General features: G+C 43.1%; 1 protein-coding gene across 1 annotated transcript in view; it reads right to left on the bottom strand.

Moving 5' to 3' along the window:
* Nucleotides 1–362: 362 nt before the first annotated feature.
* The window catches only part of LOC311061635 (receptor-type tyrosine-protein phosphatase U-like), a gene marked incomplete at both ends in the record, with an annotated part of 164,373 nt that continues 142,804 nt past the window's right edge, over nucleotides 363–21,931 (bottom strand). Inside the window, 10 exons of the mRNA XM_084080326.1 lie at nucleotides 363–398; nucleotides 1,072–1,202; nucleotides 6,376–6,652; nucleotides 12,425–12,655; nucleotides 12,745–12,888; nucleotides 13,326–13,379; nucleotides 15,704–15,839; nucleotides 16,839–16,996; nucleotides 18,730–18,855; nucleotides 20,230–20,544. Coding sequence (XP_083936452.1) covers nucleotides 363–398; nucleotides 1,072–1,202; nucleotides 6,376–6,652; nucleotides 12,425–12,655; nucleotides 12,745–12,888; nucleotides 13,326–13,379; nucleotides 15,704–15,839; nucleotides 16,839–16,996; nucleotides 18,730–18,855; nucleotides 20,230–20,544 — 1,608 coding nt within the window. The remainder of the gene's footprint in view (nucleotides 399–1,071; nucleotides 1,203–6,375; nucleotides 6,653–12,424; nucleotides 12,656–12,744; nucleotides 12,889–13,325; nucleotides 13,380–15,703; nucleotides 15,840–16,838; nucleotides 16,997–18,729; nucleotides 18,856–20,229; nucleotides 20,545–21,931) is intronic.

Raw genomic sequence — 21,931 nt, 5'->3', positions numbered from 1 at the left:
GTCTCTTTATCTGGTATAAAAAAGTGAGATGTGGATGTTGTCCTAGATTTCACACAAGGAGGAATATTATTCTCAAGTGAAAGCATTGATATTTTCTGGTGACTGTGTTCAGTTAATAAAGGAGGCGGTGTGGAGGGACAGAATATTTTCCCCTCCGTGCAGGTTATAGCACTGGTGGAAATGATAGCCTCAATTATGCAAGCATAGAGAATTCAGCTCAGTGCCATGTTTTCAGGCAGTTGTGTAGGAGGGCTGAAGTGATCCAAAAAGCCTACAGGCTGGTTAAAATACAGGGAAGTACAGTGTGCCTTGCAGAGTTAACTGCGGTCACTAAGGTCTGTCTGGACTACAGTTTGCAGGGTTCAGGCCTTCAGGTCTGTTTTGTTAAGGACCAGCTTCTGGAACCACAAATAATGGAAGAGTCATGTTAGCGATCAATAGACCACATGAACCCTAGCATTTCTATTTTGGGCATAGCCTAAACATTTTTCAAAGATTTTTTTTTTCTTCCCAAAAAATATCTCACTATTTTTTTTGAATATAGCATAAGTGGTTAAAATGAAAGGAGTTTTATTTCTAAACAAAAGTGGAAATAACAAAAATGTCAGCTTGAACCTCAAAACAATGAAAGCAAAAATAATAATCTTGAAATAAAAACCTGGATGACCACCAACTTACTCAAACTCAACATCCTGTTGAGTTTGAGGTTCGCAACCTGGATGTCATCCTGGATGCTACCCTCTCCCTAACAAATCTGTTACCAAATCCGCCTTCTTCCACCTAAAAACAATTCCAGACCAGACTCCGGCCGTCATTCTCAGACTCAGTCACTCACTGCATCGCGACCCATATCCATGCATCCATCACCTCTCACCTGGACTATTGTAATGTCCTGTTCAGACTCCCCAACAAAGCCCTGGACAGACTGCAATATGTGCAGAACTAAGCTGCCAGAGTGCTCACCCATAGACCAAGCCTTGTCAACACATCAGCTCCACCCTTGAACACCTACACTTACTTAAGTACTGTATCAGGCCCACGGTTCATGTCAGACCTCCCACATGGTAATACCCCAGCATTGAGCCTGCGGTCTTCTGACTTCTCTCCATCCTTCACACAAACAGGCAGACCTTCTGGGATAGAGCTTTCAGTGTGGCAGCCCCGACCCTCTGGAACTCTCTCCCCATGGAGAATACTGGACTCTTTTTAGTCCACAAGAGACACTTGTTTACACAGGCTTTTGACAGCTAGTTTGTTTAATTGTTGATGTAAAGCGTGCTTGGTTCTCTTGAAAGTCTAATTTGCACGCGCACACAAACACACACGCACACGCACGCGCGCGCGCGCGCACACACGCACACACGCACACACACACGCACACGCACACGCACACACACACACACACACACACACACACACTACATCTCTTCCTGGAATCCAGGGGAAGACGAGCGAGCAAATTCCAAACCACAAAACAAGTGGAGCAGAAGGACATGTTGAGCGGTTTTGCCAGGTTTACAAGAAGCCCATTAGTTACAACACTGTGACACTTGGAGTCACAGTGTACACAAATACATCAGCGATCAAATTACTTTCCTGAAGCCTGCTTATTAATAAATGAGCTGCATGTACAACAATAAGAACAACACAATATAAAAAGTGTTTATCATCACATCTGTCAGTCAATTCACCACTTTCACTATCAAGTGGCTTTACTGATAGAGATCATGTTATTACTTTTCATAATTATGTCACCAGAAATAGGTTAGAATACAAAGGTTTACTAGCAATGTCATATTGAAAACTATAATACAGACAAAAGCTTCTAATGTATCTTTTCATTTGTTGAATGAGCTTTGGAAACAGTCCAACTGTTTTTACATTTATTTTTATTGAACCAACAGTATTATTACATACCGTTTCGGTGATGTTGTTTTATTTGACACACATCAATTTCCCAATAAACCTGAGTTGCTGAGGGGAATTTAATCAGTGTCAAAAGGAAAGAATAGCCTACAGCCAGTCTCTTCAAGAGAAACCATGTGGTCGGTGAGCAGACATTAACTAGGCTACCTTTTTTCCAATTACACAAATATAAGCATCGACATTGTACAATGCAATGCAGCACATGCATACAAACAGCAAGACTATTTTTTCATGAAGGTAAAGGCGGTTTGTTAGAAGACAGGAGGCAGTTTGTGAGAATTCAGCCATTTCAATGCTTTGAAAGTTTGGAAGGTAGTCATATCCAATTGGAATGGAATATGAAACAACTGAATGATACACGTTTATCACATGACTCCAGAGATAATGTGTACCGGCTTGTGTGAGTTTTGGACAAAATCTGTAGAAGTGGTAGAGAAGCGTGTTTTGAAGAAACGCAAAATGGTGCTCGTCAGACACACAGACGCACGGACAGGGCCGAAAACATGGTCTTCGCCTCCTGGCCTGTGCCTGGCAAAGACAATAAGGCGATCGCCTGCTTGTGCTGCTGACTGCAAAGGTCAACTGCAAAGGTCAACATAAAGGTGCACCCCGCTGGCCTGTGAGAGGACGTGAGAGAAGAAAAGCCGCAAGCAGAAAGCCAGAAGAAAGTCTCTACAGCAATGGTTCTGAACCAGTGGTCCGGGGACCTGGTGGTCCTTGAGGGGGTCCCAAGGGGTCCCCAGCCAAATTAATAGTTAGGGACCAAATTGACCTTTGTGTGTCTGTAACTCTGAGAGTGTACAAATGGAACCAAATGGACCCTACCGGGTCCATTTGGTTCCATTTGTACACTCTCAGAGTTAAATAAAACACTAATGATGACGATACAGTGTAGATTTGGGAACCCCCAAGAAATTAAAATGGTTGAGTCCCTGGCATATCTTTTCAAATGGGGGTCCGTGGGCTAATATGTGTCAATTTGGGGAGTCCTTGACACGAAAAAGGTTGAAAACCACTGCTCTACAGTGACAGGGAAGCGTAGGAACCGTGCAAGTTCTCCGAGGGGGTGGGGGGACGACGACGAGGGGACAAGACAGCAGAGCAGCACTGCTCAACACCAGAATACAGATACCACAGCTGTGAGGCACTGCTTCCCAGGCCGTAGCCCCCCCCCCCCCCCCCCTCGTCAGCATTTGAGAGAGGGCAGCAAGGCTGCAGGGAAGGCAGGTCGGGGGGGTTTGGAGAAAGCAAAGGGCTGTGTCATGCATCTCAATGCAAGCCAGGCACTGTCGGGCCTGTCAGACCCCCAAAAACCCATCTCTCTTCCTGCTGACACCCATGCAACCCAGACGCTTCCCCGCTCGTCAGCATTTATTTTCATAAGACAGCGAGCTGTCACAGTCTGGGCATGAAATCCACCAGAGCCACCCCCGTTTTCCCCTCTCCGAGGCAGGATACAACACATGTACGGTGGCTCCGTGCCCTCGCTTCTACACATATATAGGCACACACGTTATACACTTGCACTCACATGATATTTACACAAAAAAATCACATACAGTAGTAGCCTGTATATCTCACACTAACTCTGGAATATACAGTCCATAAAACACAGTGTCTCGCAGGGTGATGGAGCAAATTCATGCTGCATTTGCGTTGTCTCAGTACAGCCTATTTTATATAACTAGCACATCTGCAGTGGTTAAAGATGGTCTCCCTGCTGTTCCACTGAGACGTTTCGACCCTGTTGTCAGGTAAGGCCACAGGCGGATTATAATACAATGGGGCTACTGGTCACAGACATGAAAAAGGCCCCTCTTCCCTGGTAAACTGACTTGCAGCCCACATGACGAAATAGGCTCTATGCACAGCAGCCATATTGGGAATGAATTGGGCCCCTTCCTTACTTCCTTCACAGGTGTTACCAATGATACTAATTAAGGCTCCGTTCCATTTAGTGTGGTATAGTGGTTGTCTTATTTTCAAGGACCCCCATAACTCTGAGAGCGTACAAATGGAACCAAATGGACCCGTTACACACCCACCATAAGGGGTGTTTCTAGTGAGCCAACATGCACGATATCAGCACCCTGACCAGAATGGAACAGAGCCTTCATTAGTATCATTGGTAACACCTGTGAAGGAAGTAAGAAGAGGCCCAATTTCTTTCCAATATGGCTGCTGTGCATAGAGCCTATTCACCTGTACACAAATAGGATTTACAGTGCACATACACACAAGTAAAGCTATCTCAACGGGATATACAGCACAGGAACATGGTCTTTTCACTCACAGAGCATGCATCTGGACTTTAAACAGAGAGAGATAGATGGGGCCAATGAGCACTGCATTTGCACTAGTGTTTCAGAAAGGCTGAGAGGCATTCTAAAAACAGGTTCACACATTCACTGTGGAACCCTCAAACAGAAAGGCTTCAAATGTCAGGCATTTCATCTAAAATCATCTTCAGGTATAGCAGGAAAAACTCTTCATCCCCAAAGAGATGGCTGACTTTTAGGCTTTTAGGCAGCCGAGCTCAGCTTGATAAAAGGTAAGTGTTTCACCCGCCGCCTCATCCTGGCTATTACACCTTTATTTTGCAATTTTCTTCCTGCACTTCCATGGGCATAATTGCACTGCGGGTAGAGGTGGTACTTGAAGTGTGACTGGGCTCATCAGCACCAATTACACAACACCTCATGGGGGTTCTGAGAAAAAACACACACTCACACTGAGAATGAACTCAGCGTCAGGTGAAGGCAGGTGACAACAGCCGGCCCATATTGAACTGGACCAGAATACAGATCACAACTCAGAACCCCACAGGGCTTTGTCTGTCCACTGACCTGTGAAAGTGGAAATATATTCAGCTTAACAGCTAGACAGCCAGGATGTTGAAGATATTGTGGCGAGTTAGAGCATTGTTGTAAAAAGAAAAATCCTGTTTTCGACACCTTGGACAGCAACCAGGTGGATCCCTAATTAGTGGGATTGAGCACACCTGCACGTAGTTACACAGGCAAGGAGACCTGCATTTCAACTTGGAATATATTGTTCCAACTCCATTTTCCCCTTAAAGGAGTATATTTCACCCAAAAAAATTACTTATTTTCTATCACTTACACACCCCATGAAGCCTTGAATTCATGGAGATTGTTTTGTTTTTGTCGCATTCCTAAGCCAATTAGACTCAGTAGGAGACTCTTTGAGTGGTCTCCCTACTTTGAGTCTCCTACCGGACACTCTGCCGGTCATCAAATTATTGTCTATCGCGACAAGAACAAAACAATCTGTATGAATTCAAGGCTTCATGGGGTGTAGTGTGTAATTGATAGAAACTAAGTCATTTTGGGTGTACTATTGCTTTAAATGTAGAAAGTTCTAGGAAATAACATTTCATTGCAAAGAAAATACAATTGTCTGAGTTATGGTATTCACACCACAACACAGGTACACGTCGGACAGTCTGAAATAAAATCAGCCATTTTGGATATCCCATTTAAAAAATATAAAATGGGATTTTGCTGAGGTTTGTGTATTGGTTTATAAGATGTACTCCCACTTTGCTCAAGGACTGATCTATTTTTGATGTGCTATGTTAGACGATACTTTTGTTGTGAACTGGAGGGATAATAAAAGCACACCTCAACAAAAGGCTTGTGAAGGTGGCGTTATGCCAAGTCCAAATAATATTGTCAATAGAACAAATGTGGAAACACATCCAGAACTCTTAAGCAGAGAAGACACTGTGAAGAAGGTTGTTGAAGGTGAAATGTGTCGGCTTTGTTATTGATTCAATAAAACAATGATAGGTAGTTCTCTGTTTAGTGACCATGGGGTTGGTTAAGGGATATGTTTTTACTCCATCCCGTCTGTTTGTTTGTCTGCTAACAAAATACCTTGACACAGATGCCTGGATTTTCATGAAACGTGCTGGGAATGATCAGCATTTTTCCACCACTAGTAGACAGTGGTGGAAAAAGTACTCAGATATTTTACTTAAGTAAAAGTAGCAATACCACAATGTAGAAATACTCTGTTACAAGAAAAGGCCTAGCTGTGTTCAAAATGTCACTTGAGTAAAAGTACAAAAGTATTGGCATCAAAATATACTTAAAGTACCAAAAGTAAAAGTACTATGATGTTTGACAATAGCCGATCTACAAGCTCACAACGTGTCACGGTGCGACGCGTTGTGAGCTTGTAGATCGGCTATTGTCAAATAGCCTATGTATAAAATAGGGCAAAAGTGGTTAATGTACAGTATGTTTTATAATATCATTTATATCTGAAAAGTAACTAGTAACTAAAGTTTCCAGGGAGTAAAAATACAATATTTGCCTCTGAGCTGTAGTGGAGTAGAAGCAATAGTATTGGAAATTGTAAATACTCAACAAATACCTCAAAATTGTACTTAAGTACAGTACTAAAGTAAATGTACTTAGTTACTTTCCACCACTGCTAGTAGACCACCACCAGCTCCTTTGCCTTTCCAATGTTGAGCTGAGTGATTGTTGTCACACCACCCTCCGAAGCTCTCAGGACTCTGCTTACTTACTCCGTACTTCTCCTTGTCCATCCATTCACACGATGCAGCTGACAGTGGAGGAATCACATGACAACCTCTGTAGGTGGCATGCACCCAAGTTGAAGCGTAATTGACATCACGGTTCCTTGGGGAGCGCAGATCTTGCTCACCAGCGTGTCCAACAGGCTGGCCCGCAGTCTGATGAGTGAAATACCAGCACACATACACAGTACACGACGTACAGTATGAACATTCCCACCTGTCTCATACCTGGTAGTTAAAGTGAAGTAACAAACACAGAAGTATGAATATATATATTCTTATCTCAGCATCTATGACCAGCAATAATATCAACTTGCATGAATAGAATTCCATGTTTAGTCCTGACCAGACTCTTTTATTCTCCTCTTCTCTACTCTATATCTTGCGTGATCGATCGTCTTATCTTTCCTCTGTGGCAACACACAAATTATCTTTTTTTAATTTCAAATGGGAAGGCGCACGCCATTTAAAGATAATGCATTATCTTAGTTTTTTAATGAGCGAGAACGAGGGATCCTTTTCAAATCAGCATCTCACCCACTTATCAATTAGTTTCTCCACTTATGCATGGCAGAATAGCAGTCATCAATTTATTAATATTTTCAGCCTCTGGGCCTCTTAACTTTTCACCTCATCTCTCTCTCTCTCTACCCAGAATAACTGGCCATTGCCATAACAGCACATTCAATGCATCACACACTTAACTGTTTATAGACTATGTGGCTCTTTCACTCGTGAATGTTTTCTCGGCTTCTCTCTAAATGTCCATCTGTGACTGTGAGTTTTGATATCATTATTATAGTTTTATTGTCTCCGCCAGGCCGAAGGCATGGCGAGAGAGTATGTTTTACCCTCCATCCGTCCGTGTGTGTGTGTGTGTGTGTGTGTGTGTGTGTGTCCGTGTGTGTGTCCGTCCGTCCGTCCTGTCCGTGTGTTACCACCAAATCTCCGGCACCGTTGGCTCGGTCGCTGCGAAACTGTGCACACACACTCCCTGGATGCCAATTCAGAACCTCTGCCTCAAATTTTTCACATGGGCCTGTTATAGCGCCACCAGGAGGCCGATTTGTGCAAAACCCATTTTTTCACATTACTCCTACAGTTTTTAACCAAATGTCATGCAAATCGATACACAGTATCTCTATAGTCATGTGATCAACCCTGATCTGTCCGATTTCCCATATTCCATCCTCATTGGTTAAGGTTGCCATCCAAAGTTTGCAGGATTGGTCCGTTTTGAACAAACTGCTTCAAACCATAAACGCAGCTTGCAATTTCCGTGAAATTTCACACGCACATTGCCACTAGGCCGAGGAAGAAATGACACCCTTTTCACATTGGCCTCAAATCATGAATGCTGTGTCTGATTGCTGTGAAAGACCTAAGAATAAATGGCACCCTTTTCACATTGGCCTATTATAGCGCCACCAGGAGGCCAGAATAAAGTACCTGACCTGGCGGAGACCTGTGCTCCGAGGAGCACTTTTTCTAGTTTTATTTGTATCAGTGCCTCTCCAGCTGTTTTTCTAGTCTGCTACGTAGTTCTTTATTCTACACATTGTCAACTCATTATAAAATCTCACATGAAGATTCACAGTAAATGTCTATTGTTCGAATAGAAATCAGTTAAAACAAAACCTAAGATAAACATTTTGCTTAATTGCCTATTAACACGTCGTGGGGACTAGATTTGTTAATTTCAGCAGCTGTCAAAAAATGGTTTGAGGTGCAAAAAAGAAGAAAAAATATGTGAAGCCTAAAACCCAATGCAGTATGGGGGAGTCTGTCGTAACAGTAACATTCTCTCTGACCGATCAACCAGTCTGCAGTGTTTTCACGTCACCTTCTGGTATCACCTCAGCTCACTTGGAACCTCGATGGAGGTACCAAGTACCAGGTACTTTTACCTAATGGTAAACCAGATAAAGGTGAGTGGTCAAGTCGAGTTGAGCTGGCGCGATGCAGTGGAAAACATCATAAACAACATCTTCTCAGGGAACACTAAAGGAATATGAAGAGAACGGTGTCACTGAGATGATGTATCATGATGTGGAGCTGAGATGTCTCCAGAAGGTTCCTCATGCAGCTCATTGTCTCACAGTCAGATAAGAGAGAGAGGGAGACGGGACGTTTCAATAACAAACAAGGTGATGAACCAATAGTTGGCACGCTGTGGCATAACCTGCCAGAGTTCTGGCCGAGTGGCAGTCCACACCCACATCATTGCGAGATTCGAACCCCACAGTAGTGGACAGGAATTGTGAGGGCTGTACTATAAACACTCTATTGCTTGTGTGAAGAGTCGCTTTCAAGCAAGTCTGAATGGAATTCATAATTTAGCATGAAAGCCTACATTAGTGTGCCATCGCTGCTTATTTCCTCTGTGGCTCTTAGCACTGGGCAATGAACATGTACTGTGTAATCATAAATGATAATGGCGCTCTCAGCTTTGCATGATGTGAAAGGTAATGTTTATAGAAACTCACTGTGAAGGAGATGAGAGTGGCCCATTCGTTGCCAACCTTGTTGAACAAAAGTAAGTAAGTAAGTACATGAACCCTCCATAGTTTGTCCAACGTTCTTCCGACGTAAAAGAATGAAGAAGGTGGGCGAAAATCTGAACGGTGACAGAAAGAAAGCTTGCACATCCAAAAGCAGGTGCAGGACAAGCAAGTTTACTTTAATAGTACAAACTATGTATTTACGGTGAGACATGCATTTATATCAGTCTCTTTTTTTAGTCCAGCACGTTCAGCGTTTCACACTGTGATTCACTGGGTGTTGCTGAGCTCTGATGATGAACTTATGAGGCTTCCTGCACGTGAGACAGAGCAACAATCAAGCACACGTATGCATCTATTCTGGACTTACAGTATCCAGCACAGCCTGAGTGATACGTGACAACTCTGTCAGCACTCTGTCAACAGCTTTTCAATCTCTGGGGGAGGTTTCCAAAGCCCTCCGACCCTGTCTGAAGCTACTGTTCTATTTTATTTCTATGTTTAGCACACCATGTGAGGAAACCCAATTACGCCTATAGAACATCACTGCAATTGCGTATCACAAATCCTCTTGCTCTGAGGTTATACAATGCTGCACATAGTTGCTCCACTTGGTCCACAGACTACTCTGGTGTTTTTTTTTTCTTTCTCTTGGTCTAACTGGGGGCTGTCTGCATGCTCTCACAACATCCTTACTGTATTTGAAATGACACTGTAATGATAATGTACTGATACTGTATTTGGGGGTTAGCTGCATTCATTGCTGTCCTAACGTCCATTACCAGATATTCTCTACTGTTTTTTGTCTCTAATAACTTATATTGTTGATACTGTATTGATACTGCATAATTGTTCTCACTACTATCAGCATCTTGTTACTAGACTTAGCTGTATCTACTTTTTTCTTGTGTATGTGCCCTAGTGTTTCAAACCTCTGTACTGCCGTTGGCAACTGAATTTCCCTGCTGGATCAATAAAGGTCTATCTACTATATCTACCCATCTCTCCACATGCAAACACACACACCCACCCAAACGTGCGCGCGCGCGCGCGCACACGCACACACACACACACACACACACACACACACACACACACACACACACACACACACACACACACACACACACACACACACACACATGCACGCACGCACGCACGCACGCACGCACGCACACACGCACACACGCACACACACACACACACACACGCACACACATGCGAATAGATTACACCACATGCAGCAGCACGGTTTGCGGATGCAGACATTGAGATTAAAACAGTCGAGATAAGTTGTTTTCTCTCCTCGCAGCTGCACCCCTTATCTCCCATACCAGCCTGCAGCAAGACGAGTTTCCAGTGCATTCTGGTGTTGAAATACTGACATGAACACATACCAAATCAATTCTTTTTAATTTAAGACGATCAAACACTTTACAAAGTCTTTATGGAAATACCCATATCTGATCAATTTGATGCTCGAACAATGCACACGTTCACAACAGTTCATTGTTGATGTTAGTCGTAATCCGAACCATAAATCAATGGAGGTTTACTTTTTTAGTGCTATGCACCCGGTACAATAGAGCTTATCTTCTATGGCTAGGGGGAAATAAATATACATTCGCTTGCAAATGCAAAATAAAAGTGTACTTGTGTGACATTAAAATAATAACATACCACTTTTGATTTGAACACATCATCCAGCATACTGAACTACCTGTGATGCTTGGATGAAACAGAACAACAAAAAAACGTAGATGTTATTTTACATCTAAGGTTTTTCCCACAATAAAGAAAGAAAATTGAAAGGGAAAGCATTCCCTTCACAGCAATTTGCAAACATGAGGCCAGAGACCATGAAATGAGCAACTCTGAAACTAAAAGCACAAGCAAGGACAATTAGCGAGTACCAATTCAATCCATCACTTTGTCTTTTGGTCTCAATGAGACTTTAGACTCCTTTCCACTTGAACAGAGTGAAAGCAGCAGGTAGGAGGACTGGCTCATTCACCAGCTGGAGGCACAGACAATTGTCTACGCCTTCAACATTAGCTGTGAGTACCTACGACCGCTTAAGGACATCACAGAGTGCAAAATCATTTTTGTACGTGGGATGCAACACTACCAGACAATGCAATACAGTGCACTTCATCCTCCTAGCCTCAAGTGAGTGCAGCTCTGTGTCCTCTAGAGAGTCTGACTGCAGCTTCCAGACGGAGGTCGTATCGACAGGTCAGCTGGCACTGCTCTGGCTGGGACAGTAAGCTGATGTGAACTGGTCTGTGGCACCAGTAAAGCCCTGCGTCAGTGAGACTTAAGTTTAAACAGTGAATCTTCTCACATTGTCTGCAGGAGTTTTATTTTCACACACTAGTTACAAAACAAAGAATATAGTTGCAAGCAGCAATACCGGGGGCCAAGCAATGGGTGCAACACTCCATAGACAGCATGTGGTCACTTATAGCTTCATATTCCTCCAGTGGTCATTAGAGGTGCCCTTCTTTCAGAAAGATCAGTATTTTAGATAATGTTCGATAGATTGTGCATACAGAGTGTAGTGGAAAGTGTATTTTTGGCAAAACATGTTATTTTCAACTGGCTGCAACTATGTAACGGATTACCGAATGTTTTTTCTTTTCTTTTCTCGATCTTACGAGACCCCTGTGTGTGTAATGAGGGGATCACCGTGAGGACGGTGATCACGGAAAATATTTTGTGACTACTTGAAAAGGTAAAGAAATTGTTAAAAACGCTGGCACTGGCTGTACCCGGTTTTAAAAAACCTCTGGCACTCAATGTGTTAATAACATTCAAAATGGCCGAAAATCTAGTCCAGTCGGAAGTTGTGTCCTTGAGGCAAAATTGTTCCTCATGAGGAAAGACTAGGTAATGTATATAGTGATGTCATGACTGTCTGTCACACAGGGCATGAGCTATGCCTCTTCCACGTTTGTGTCTTCAATCGATTGCTATAGCAAACATTGGCCAATTGGAGCTAGATTTGTTTCTTGACCGTTTGGCATGACACTACCATTCTGAACCCGAATGGGTGGTTAAGCCAGAACTGTGACAAATGCTTAATATAACGTAACAGCTCCATTAGAGTGTCTACGCACCCGCCGTGCTTGGCCCCCTAATAAACATTTGCAGTATGCACGGCTGTGGTGCCTCTGTGTTATAATAAAAAAACAGCAACTAAAGGGGAATGAAAAAAGACAACCCTGCAAAAGAAGTACATCACTTGAGGTCTGAGGCTAAGGCAGATCGTTGTGGATTGTGTATTTATGCTTTTGCGGCGCCACAAGTCCCGTCCAACAGAACACGAGCGAGTCCATCGCTGCTCTCCCACTCTCTCTCTCATTTGACTTTATCCTTTTCCCTGAGTACATTCTTTGATCACAATGATCTGCACAACACGACTGACAGCTTCCAACTGCAGTCCCTGAACCCCCTCAGTCTGTGCCTCCCCGTGCACCTGGCCCTGTGCCTCCGGCTGGCTGATGGCGGAGGAGTTGGTGAGGAGTGAAGTGTTGGAGGCGGGCCTCTTGAGATGCAGCCGCTTGGCTGGAGGTTTGTTTTTTGACGGGCTGTGGGCTGAAGAGCAGCCCTCGCACCTGCTGCTGGCGCTTCTGCTCTTCCAACGGCGCCTCCAGATCTGGGCGGGACACACAGATCACATGACAACAACCCCATCGTCCACAGTCCGCAATGAGGTTGTACTGAATGTCCCCATGTCAATGGGACTGTCCCCATCATGTTAACGCGACAACGTATCAGAGTCTTAGACAGCAGACTGTCCTGCAGCTGCAGCAGCTCAGTACTGATGTTGGTCACTACTTCACCCATTAAACCCACGTCAGCGATGCCCTTCCAGAAGTTTAATGTCTCCTCTACAACAGCAACACACAATACACAATACACAACACTGAACGTGTGTAATACTCTGGTTATGGGAAATGGTCACTCCATTTCCAGTCAAGTGTTCCTCTGGTTTGGCGGGTGTTTAGTGGCACCAAGGTGTACAGGTTGCAGAGAAAAAGAAGGGTATCATCGGTGCAGCATTTTACAAGGCTGTCCAGTGAGCTTTTTTCTCAGTGACATTAATGAAGAGGTCATGTTTGATCCAATGAGTGTAGTTCTCGGTGTCATTAATGAAGAGGTCATGTTTGATCCAGGCGTTTGACAAGATGACATCCAGAGCTGTGTACAAGGACTGGCCGAGCCGAGGGGTTCAAGTCCCACCGACCCGAGGCGCGAGACCAAGGAGCCAGACTGTGTGTTAGACCCTGTAGCACCCTCTAGTGGCGTGGCGATGGTTATGTGACGTCCAGGCAGTCCAGGTACTCGATGGCCAGGTCATAACAGAACCGATACTGCTCCTGAAACAAACACACAAACAAACAACCCAAATGTTAAGACTTTAAAGAAAGTCACTTAACGTACAAATGCTACATTCATATTTCATTATTTTATTTTTGTTTAACCTTTATTTAACCAGGTTCGTCACATTGACATCAGGAATCTATTTTTAAAGGTGGTATAGCATTATAAATTGCATCAATCAATCAACTGTATTGTCACAACACAATAACAGGTGAAAGTGAGGTGAATCTCTTATTTATGCAGGCTTTCAGATTTGCGGTAAAAAAAAAAAAACATACGCTCAATTCACATAAAAGTGTGCAGCAAAAGCATGAAGCTAAGTATGGCGCTAAAAGCAATAATTGGGCGCACCCAAGGTTATGAGTGGCAGTTGTCAGTCACTCATGTATCATGTATGTGCCTGCTTGGTGTGGCGAACAAACGGTATGGACAGGGAGCACATTTTGAAATCAACATTTTAAATTAGCAGGTATATATGGGAAAGGAATCATTATTGGTTGACTATTGGCTGGAGCTCTTTTATGTCTGAAGTAAAAGTAGGTAGAACGTTAAAAGTAAAAGTAAAAGTAGGTAGAACTAGAAAAAGTGCTCCTCGGAGCACAGGTCTCCACCAGGTCAGGTCCATGTTGAATTTGCCAATGAGGATGGAATATGAAAAATAGGAAGGATCCGTCTTGATCACTTGACTAGATAATGTGTACTGATTTGCGTGATGTTTGGACAAAGTTTGTAAGAGTAAAAATCGGCCTACTGGTGGCGCTATAATTGGGCAATGTTAAAAGGGTGCCATTTGTTCCTCAACATTTCAAAGTTTCACCGTAATCGGACAATGCGTTCATGATTTGCGCCATTTTGTTCAAAACGGGCCACTCCTGCAAACTTTAGATGTCAATCTTAGTCAATCAGGATGGAATATAAAAAATCAAACAGATCTGTCTTGATCCAATGACTATAGAGATCATGCGTACCGATTTGCGTGAAATTTGGATACAATCTGAAGGAGTAATATAAAAAAAAATGTTTTACATAAGTCGGCCTCCTGGTGGCGCTATAAATGGCAGATATGAAAAATGCAGAGTAAAGGTTGTTCCTTGGCCTCTAGGGATTGCACATACAAAGTTTTACACAGATCAGTGCAGTTATAGGTAAAAATACAAATCAGCCTGTTAAAGCGCCACCATGAGGCTGATTTGAAAAATGTCAAGTGGCATTTCTTCCTCGGCCTAGTGGGGATGTGAGTGCAAATTTTCATGGAAATCGCATGCTGTGTTCATGATTTGAGGCATTTTGTTCAAAACTAACCAATCCTGCAAACTTTTGGAAGCCAATGTTAGCCAATCAGGATGGAATATGGAAAATCGGACAGATACATGTTGATCACATGACTACAGAGATGGAGGGTGCGTTCAAAAATACAGCACTGAGCGCACTGGCCAATACAAACTAATAGGCGAGTGTGCTCCGGTGCGTAATTTCCGAACACACCCACTGTGTTCCCGATTTGCGTGACAAAATCTGTAGGAGTACTGTCAAAAAAAATGTTTTGCACAAATCGGCCTCCTGGTGGCACTATGACAGGCCCATGAGAACAATTTGGGGCAGAGGTTCTGATTTGGCATCCAGGGAGTGTGTGTACACGGTTTAGCTGAGATCAAGCTAACGGTGCCGGAGATTAGCTGTCCACAGACGGAACTACAGACGGACAGACAGACGGACGGACAGGGTGCAAAACATAGTCTCTTTCGGCCTGGCGGAGACAATAAAAATGAGCGATAGATAAAAAGACTGCAGGTATGGCAGGTATGACAGGTAGCACAGCTGCGGCCATACGCCGGCACCGGCATCTTGACTGAAGACGCATCTCTTCAGACTCCATAAATAAAGAAATGAATAAAACAAATTAACATAAATAAACCAGCAACAGTGTACCTAGTTTTACATCTGGTAAAAAAAGAAAAAGAAAGAAAGAAAGAAACAAAAAACACCTAAGTCTTAGCACAAATGATAGAACTGTGTTCTTTGTGTGAAGCCAGTCAGTAATATTAATTAGTTTGCTGGTCAAGGCATCTGAATAAATGTGATGTAGAGCTTTATGAATAAACATACATTATATACCAATTACTCAGCCTACAAAGTGCTAAAGAGGGTCAGCTCACTCTCCTACAGAAAGTACAGATAGTTTCCCAGGACACCACTGCGGTTATGTGGATGTGACACATCCTAATTGGCTGAGCTGACAGTTGACAGCCGACCAGAGAAAGGCAGACAGATTATATTTTCAGCAGGATAATAATAATTTCAAACAGAAACTTTCACTCACCATGGTTTCCACCATGTTTGGCTTTGAGTTGCGCAGCGTTTTGGCAGCGAAGAACACGTCGGCCACTCTGTGATGGCGAATCATTTCCAGAATCATGGTGCAGGCACAGAAAGTACCAGTTCTACCACCTCCGTTCCTGTTCCCAACAAACACACATACAGAAAGGTCTGACTGACATGATACACATTCCATCTATGAGTCAAGTCAGACGGCTCTTTCAGCTACACAGTGAAATGTCAAAGACTGAGCTTAGATCAAACCGGCTGTCAGAAAAAGGCCAATGTGAGTAAGGTAACAGTTTTGTTCGTTGATTTTGCTGTGTAAAGGGTGGGCTCTCCATCTTAGATTCATCAGTGTTATTATGCCATGTTAAAAATAACACTTGGCAAGGTAGGAAAAGTGCTACAGAGTCTGACGCCTCGTCAGATGATGTCAGCAGACCATTCAGGCGTTAAAGCCATACGGCTACGGTTGGTGCTGGTATCACAGTGTTTGTGGCGCTGGTATCACTATGTTTGTGGTGCTGGTGTCACCATGTGGTTGGTGCTGGTATCACTGTGTGGATGGCGCTGGCATCACCGTGTGTTTGTGGTATCACCGTGTGTTTGTGGTATCACCATGTTTGTGGCATCACTGTGTGTTTGTGGTATCACTGTGTGTTTGTGGTATCACTGTGTTTGTGGTATCAGTGAGTGTTTGTGGTATCACCGTGTGTTTGTGGTATCACCATGTTTGTGGTATCACTGTGTGTTTGTGGTATCACTGTGTGTTTGTGGTATAACCATGTTTGTGGTATCACTGTGTGTTTGTGGTATCAGTGAGTGTTTTTGGTATCAGTGTGTGTTTGTGGTATCACCGTGTGTTTGTGGTATCACCGTGTGCTTGTGGTATCAGTCTGTGTTTGTGGTATCACCGTGTGTTTGTGGTATCACCGTGTGCTTGTGGTATCAGTCTGTGTTTGTGATATCACTATGTGTTTCTGGTATCAGCGTGCGTGTCTGGTATCACTGTGTGTTTGTGATATCACTGTGTGTTTCTGGTATCACCGTGTGTCTGTGGTATCAGTGTGTGTTTCTGGTATCAGCGTGTGTGTCTGGTATCACTGTGTGTTTGTGGTATCAGTGTATTGACTCACAGGCAGTGGACGATGGTGCGTCCCTCTCCACATTCCTCCTGCCAGTTGTGCACCTGGGCCAGCAGGCTGAGGAAGGCCTTCTTGGAGTCGGGAACGTCACGGTACGGTGACCAGCGCAGGAACTGGAAGTGACGCAACACCAGCGGACCTTCTTGAAGCTGGACAGCACAGAGAAGGTGGAGGGGATGACATTTCATTGATTAACACATTGGCTGCCAAGGACGCAGATCTGCGTTCTTTCAAAAAAAACATTTTTTCAAAATAAAAGTTTTTTTTTTTTTAATAAAAAAAAAAAAAACAAAGACCAAGGAGATATGATTTTCCGAAGATTTAGACTCCCAGACACTTCCTTGTAACTTAAAACTTAAAAATTCTGTATCTCCGCTCCTAAGTACTTTTTTTTTCTCATTGAAAAAGTCTGGCAGTCTACTGTAGGAAAAAAATTAAAAAGATGGCAGCCAATGTGTTAAAAGGTGGACTTGCTGCTTAAAAAAAAACATTTTCCATACACAAGAATACAAGAATATTTTTCAGTTACAGTTACTGTATATGATTCTCTTTTTTCCACTGAAATTACATCTGAAAATGCTGTATCAGATGTAGTAGTCTGTGAATCTTACATAAATAAAGGGCATCATGACCACACTGACTTTATACTTATTGCTTTGTGCCCTGTTCACATCATAATGATCAACCTGGAAATGTATTTGGAAAATAATACCATTATATACTGTAGGGGATAACTGTCTTGACCCTCTTATAGAAGAATGCATGTCACAAAATATTTCCCTCAATAGCACTGAGCTATTGACGGGCCATTCAATGGGGCAAGATATATTTTTACTTCAAGTTTAGATTATTTTCTCCACGACATTTTCACTGTTGAAAAAACAACAACAACAACATGCCTGCCATTTGCGAAGCAATTAAAATAGCATTTTTTCAATTAATCTCTTCTCAGCTATAGAAATGCAGAGCACTGAATCTATCAAAGTGACATGTCAAAGTAACCCAGTGATTTGAAGCTGAAAACAGAGTAAAGAGAGGTAATTATTTCTCCACAATCAATCGGTGTGGAACCTGGGAGGGAGAGGTTGACAGTAAAAAGGCTGTTTAAAGTGAAGCAATCACACTGATGATGTACATTTCACTTCTTAGTTGATCATTATCATAACATTTACAATTAAACCCAGTCTCCCAGTTACATCTCTGAACGCTGCCTACATCCTCAGGCAGAGACCAATTCCACTGTCTTATATATTTATTACACGATGAGAAAAAACTCAACTCATGATGATCTGCCATGTTGAATTGAGTCACATTGTCACATTGACACCTCAATTTGTATGCTGGGGCAATGTTTTGATTCCCAGTACTTTAAGTTTAACACATAAAACCAGTCAAATTACTAGAGAAACGTTTCCAGTAAAAGTAGCTGTTTCTGTTAAACAATTCCCGTTATTTTTAACGTGTTGGTAGCAGTTATATACTGTATATTATAATAACGGTTCATTTAAAATGGACTGTCATAACTCTCTCTCTCAATGGCTCTGCTCAGAACCGAAGGAAACTGGACTCCTCAGCTCTGGCACGCCCTGCTTGAGAATGCCAGACTAGTTCATTCAGAACCATCTTCAAAATCTTACTTTTATGAGAAAACAAGTTCTATAACCCTTTAACCATTTCTTCCTCTTGTTTCATTTCATCGGTTTATTGTTTTAATACTGTTTTGTAGTTATTTTATACTTTACTTCTTCCTACATCTATTTTACGTCCTAATCTTTTACTCTTCTTTTATTACCTCTATACTGTACATATCTAAATCTATACAAATAATGTGTATTACTAATACACGGGTGACTAAATGTGTTCAGCAGGGGGCGGGACTTACCCGTGTGATGTTCTGAACGTGGAACAGGCGGATGATGACGTCATCGTCGGCCGTTCTGGACAGAAGCTCCACCGTCATCGGTCCAAACTGCTGGAGACCTGGTTCAGGCCAGTACTGAAGACATGGCTGAGAGAGAGAGAGAGAGAGAGAGAGAGAGAGAGAGAGAGAGAGAGAGAGAGAGAGAGAGAGAGAGAGAGAGAGGTCAGAAACAGGTCATCAGTCCACACAGCTTGAAAGAGGACAAACCATAATGCCACACAGCTAAGGAGGACAAGTCATGATGTCACAGCCCGTCATGATGCACAGTAACAAGACACCTGAGAATTGACAACAGTGACAATTAGCCTAAATGACAGCGATTACTTTCAAATGGAGCCACGAATGAAATGAACAAAACAACAATCCCTCACGTATGCCTCCCCACCTTTTGAATTATTCAACAGCTTGAGTCATTAGCATGAGCTCATTATCAATTAATGCGGTAGAGGAACTTTGGCTGTGGCTTGGAGGTGACGGAAACGGAGAGTTAGTTACAACACAACTTCGAAGGGCTCTGTCCCCCGGCCAGCTATTGGGAGGAACTCACAGGGGAGCGATGGCGTTGACATGCTAACGACGTTACGGCGCTGACAGTGAGGAAAGTTGGGGAGGGGAGTGGGGGAGGGGGGGCCCAGAGGAGTTGATAATGTCTTGTCACAGTGATGGAACGGTATTAACAGGTGACATTGGGCAGGAGGACAGATAAATATTTATACAGGAGGCGTGCGGTCCCGTCTGGGGGGAGCGAGCGAGGGAGGGAGGTCCTGTTAATCCAGTGAAATGGATATGAGAGAGAGAGAGAGAGAGAGAGAGAGAGAGAGAGAGAGAGAGAGAGAGAGAGAGAGAGAGAGAGAGAGAGATAAGGGTAAATAGTGATAAGAAATCCAACATGACACAGTGACAGAGCAGAAACAGGAAGACGTGAGAACAGAACAAGACATGAACAAACATGAACGAAGCGATAAGAATGTGTTCATACAGTATGAACATGACAAACTGTGCAAATTAAAGCTGCACTATGTAAATTTCCTATTTTATCCCCAGATTTGAACCTGGGTCTCCTGCGCAAGTGCTGATTTTTTTTTTACCACTGAGCTAATAGAACCTGCCTGCTGATGCGCCGGTGGCTTAATGGTTAAGGCGCGTACCATATGGGCACTGATAAAGCCTGACAGCGAGTCCCGTGGTTCAATTCCCAAGCCCGGTGGACCTTTGCTGTGTGTCACTCCCTGACTCTTTACTCGTTTCCTGTCAAATAACCACTGTACTATCAATGAAGACAGAAAAGTCATATATATATATACAAACAAGAGCCTGCCTGCTTGCTCTGGGGAGAAATTGAATTTTGACCTTCAGTGTGTCAAACCAGAAACAGGGTTGGGTCAAACCTAGACACAGGCTAAATGTCTCAATAGAAGAGCATGGAGACCAAATGCAGCATGGTGGTGTGTTGCGTCTCACCCAGGCAGAGTTGGACTGGTTGAGCTGGTTCAACATGACCACCGAGGTGCAGCCGTAGTCGAACACCAGCCTCCAGAAGTCTGCGGTGGTCCCTGGCAGGGGGTGGGGCGTCACCACGAAGGCGGCAGCTCGGTGGAAGCTGTCGGCGAGCGCGGCGTTGATGTAGTCGTTGCCCTCGCCCTCGGGGGAGACCAGAAAGGCCAGCGAGCGGTCGGGCGGCAGGACGTCCATGCTGCGGTTCTTCTCGCGGTTCCTGGGCATCAGAGAGACGCTGCACTCTTCCATGTCCAGGTGAGGAGTCACCGAGTTCAGCGTCTGACGCACGCACAGAGAGACAATGTTTATTTATATTTATATCAAATAACACAAACACAATGTCCTTTTCTCAGTTAAGCGACATGGTCATGTGATGAAGTATAAATCAGCTCTAAGACAACGGCACAGGAATAAAGTGCAATTATGAAAGAAAAAAAACATGTATTTAAAAAATGGTGAATGAAAGTATTTGCATAAATGAATTAGATCAGTCTTCTATTCTGTGTGTGTGTGTGTGTGTGTGTGTGTGTGTGTGTGTGTGTGTGTGTGTGTGTGTGTGTGTGTGTGTGTGTGTGTGTGTGTGCGTGCACGCTCACTCGTGCGTGTGTGTGAGCGTGTGTGTGAGCGTGTGTGTGTGTGTGTGTGTGTGTGTGTGTGTGTGTGTGTGTGTGTGTGTGTGTGTGTGTGTGTGTGTGTGTGTGTGTGTGTGTTCCTGCAGGTGTTGATTGCATGAATAATTCAGATGAACTGATAACTGGAGGTAGTGAGAAAAGTGATGTGATAAGAGAAGAAAGTGAAATCAAAGAGAGAAAAGGAAATAACAAAGGACAAAGGAAACACAAATATCTAAAAAATATGGGATCAAAGTTCCCAGCTGTTATATATTAAATGGATAAATATCTGTAGCAACTTTAGAATACAATTCCTATCACTCCAGAACCTTTCAGGATGTTAATGGATAAAAACACAATCTCATACATTATGAATAAGCATATTATGAGACTCTAGAAACTGAAATTGGTGAAAATTGAAGTGATTATCTAACTTGCTTCATATTGTCAATGGCTCCCCATTGGTTTAAACTAAATGAATAGAACACAGTGGCTGCTAGCTGCTATATTGCGTCTAGCGGATACGCACTGCAATTATGAGGCTATTTAGTTGGAGCTGGCATGTGGACAGAACTAAAAGAAGTTAATTACGCCCATGTGAAAATGAGAATTTGTAATTGTACTGTACAAGGTCACCAATCATCAAAGATATTAAAATGCAAAACATACAGACTACATACAACCAGACAAGGCAGCACCTACTGTAAATAATAGAGCACGAACAAACTTAATGTAAAGTGTTTGCCATGGCATTGTTTGTCCCTCAAGATTGATTGATTGATTGATGTACTTTATTTAGTAAGACATGAGAACAACAGTACATGGAAGTACAAATTCACAATACAAGGTCTACTAAACTGGAAGACTCATAAAAGCACTGAGCTTGTTTCAAATGAGTTCCCCATGCACACAAATCATGATGACATATAAGAGACAGACAGATATACACAACTACTATAGAATGTCATACAATCAGTTTACAGGTTACTGGTATGGAGAGTGAGAAATATGTACAAAAGGAGAAGGAGAGAGGGGGGGGGGGGGTAGGGGGGGTA

Source organism: Gymnoscopelus microlampas (assembly GCF_963454915.1).
Source record: "Gymnoscopelus microlampas genome assembly, chromosome: 15".
Classification (NCBI taxonomy): Eukaryota; Metazoa; Chordata; class Actinopteri; order Myctophiformes; family Myctophidae; genus Gymnoscopelus; species Gymnoscopelus microlampas.
This window is presented reverse-complemented; position numbering and strand designations above follow the sequence as displayed.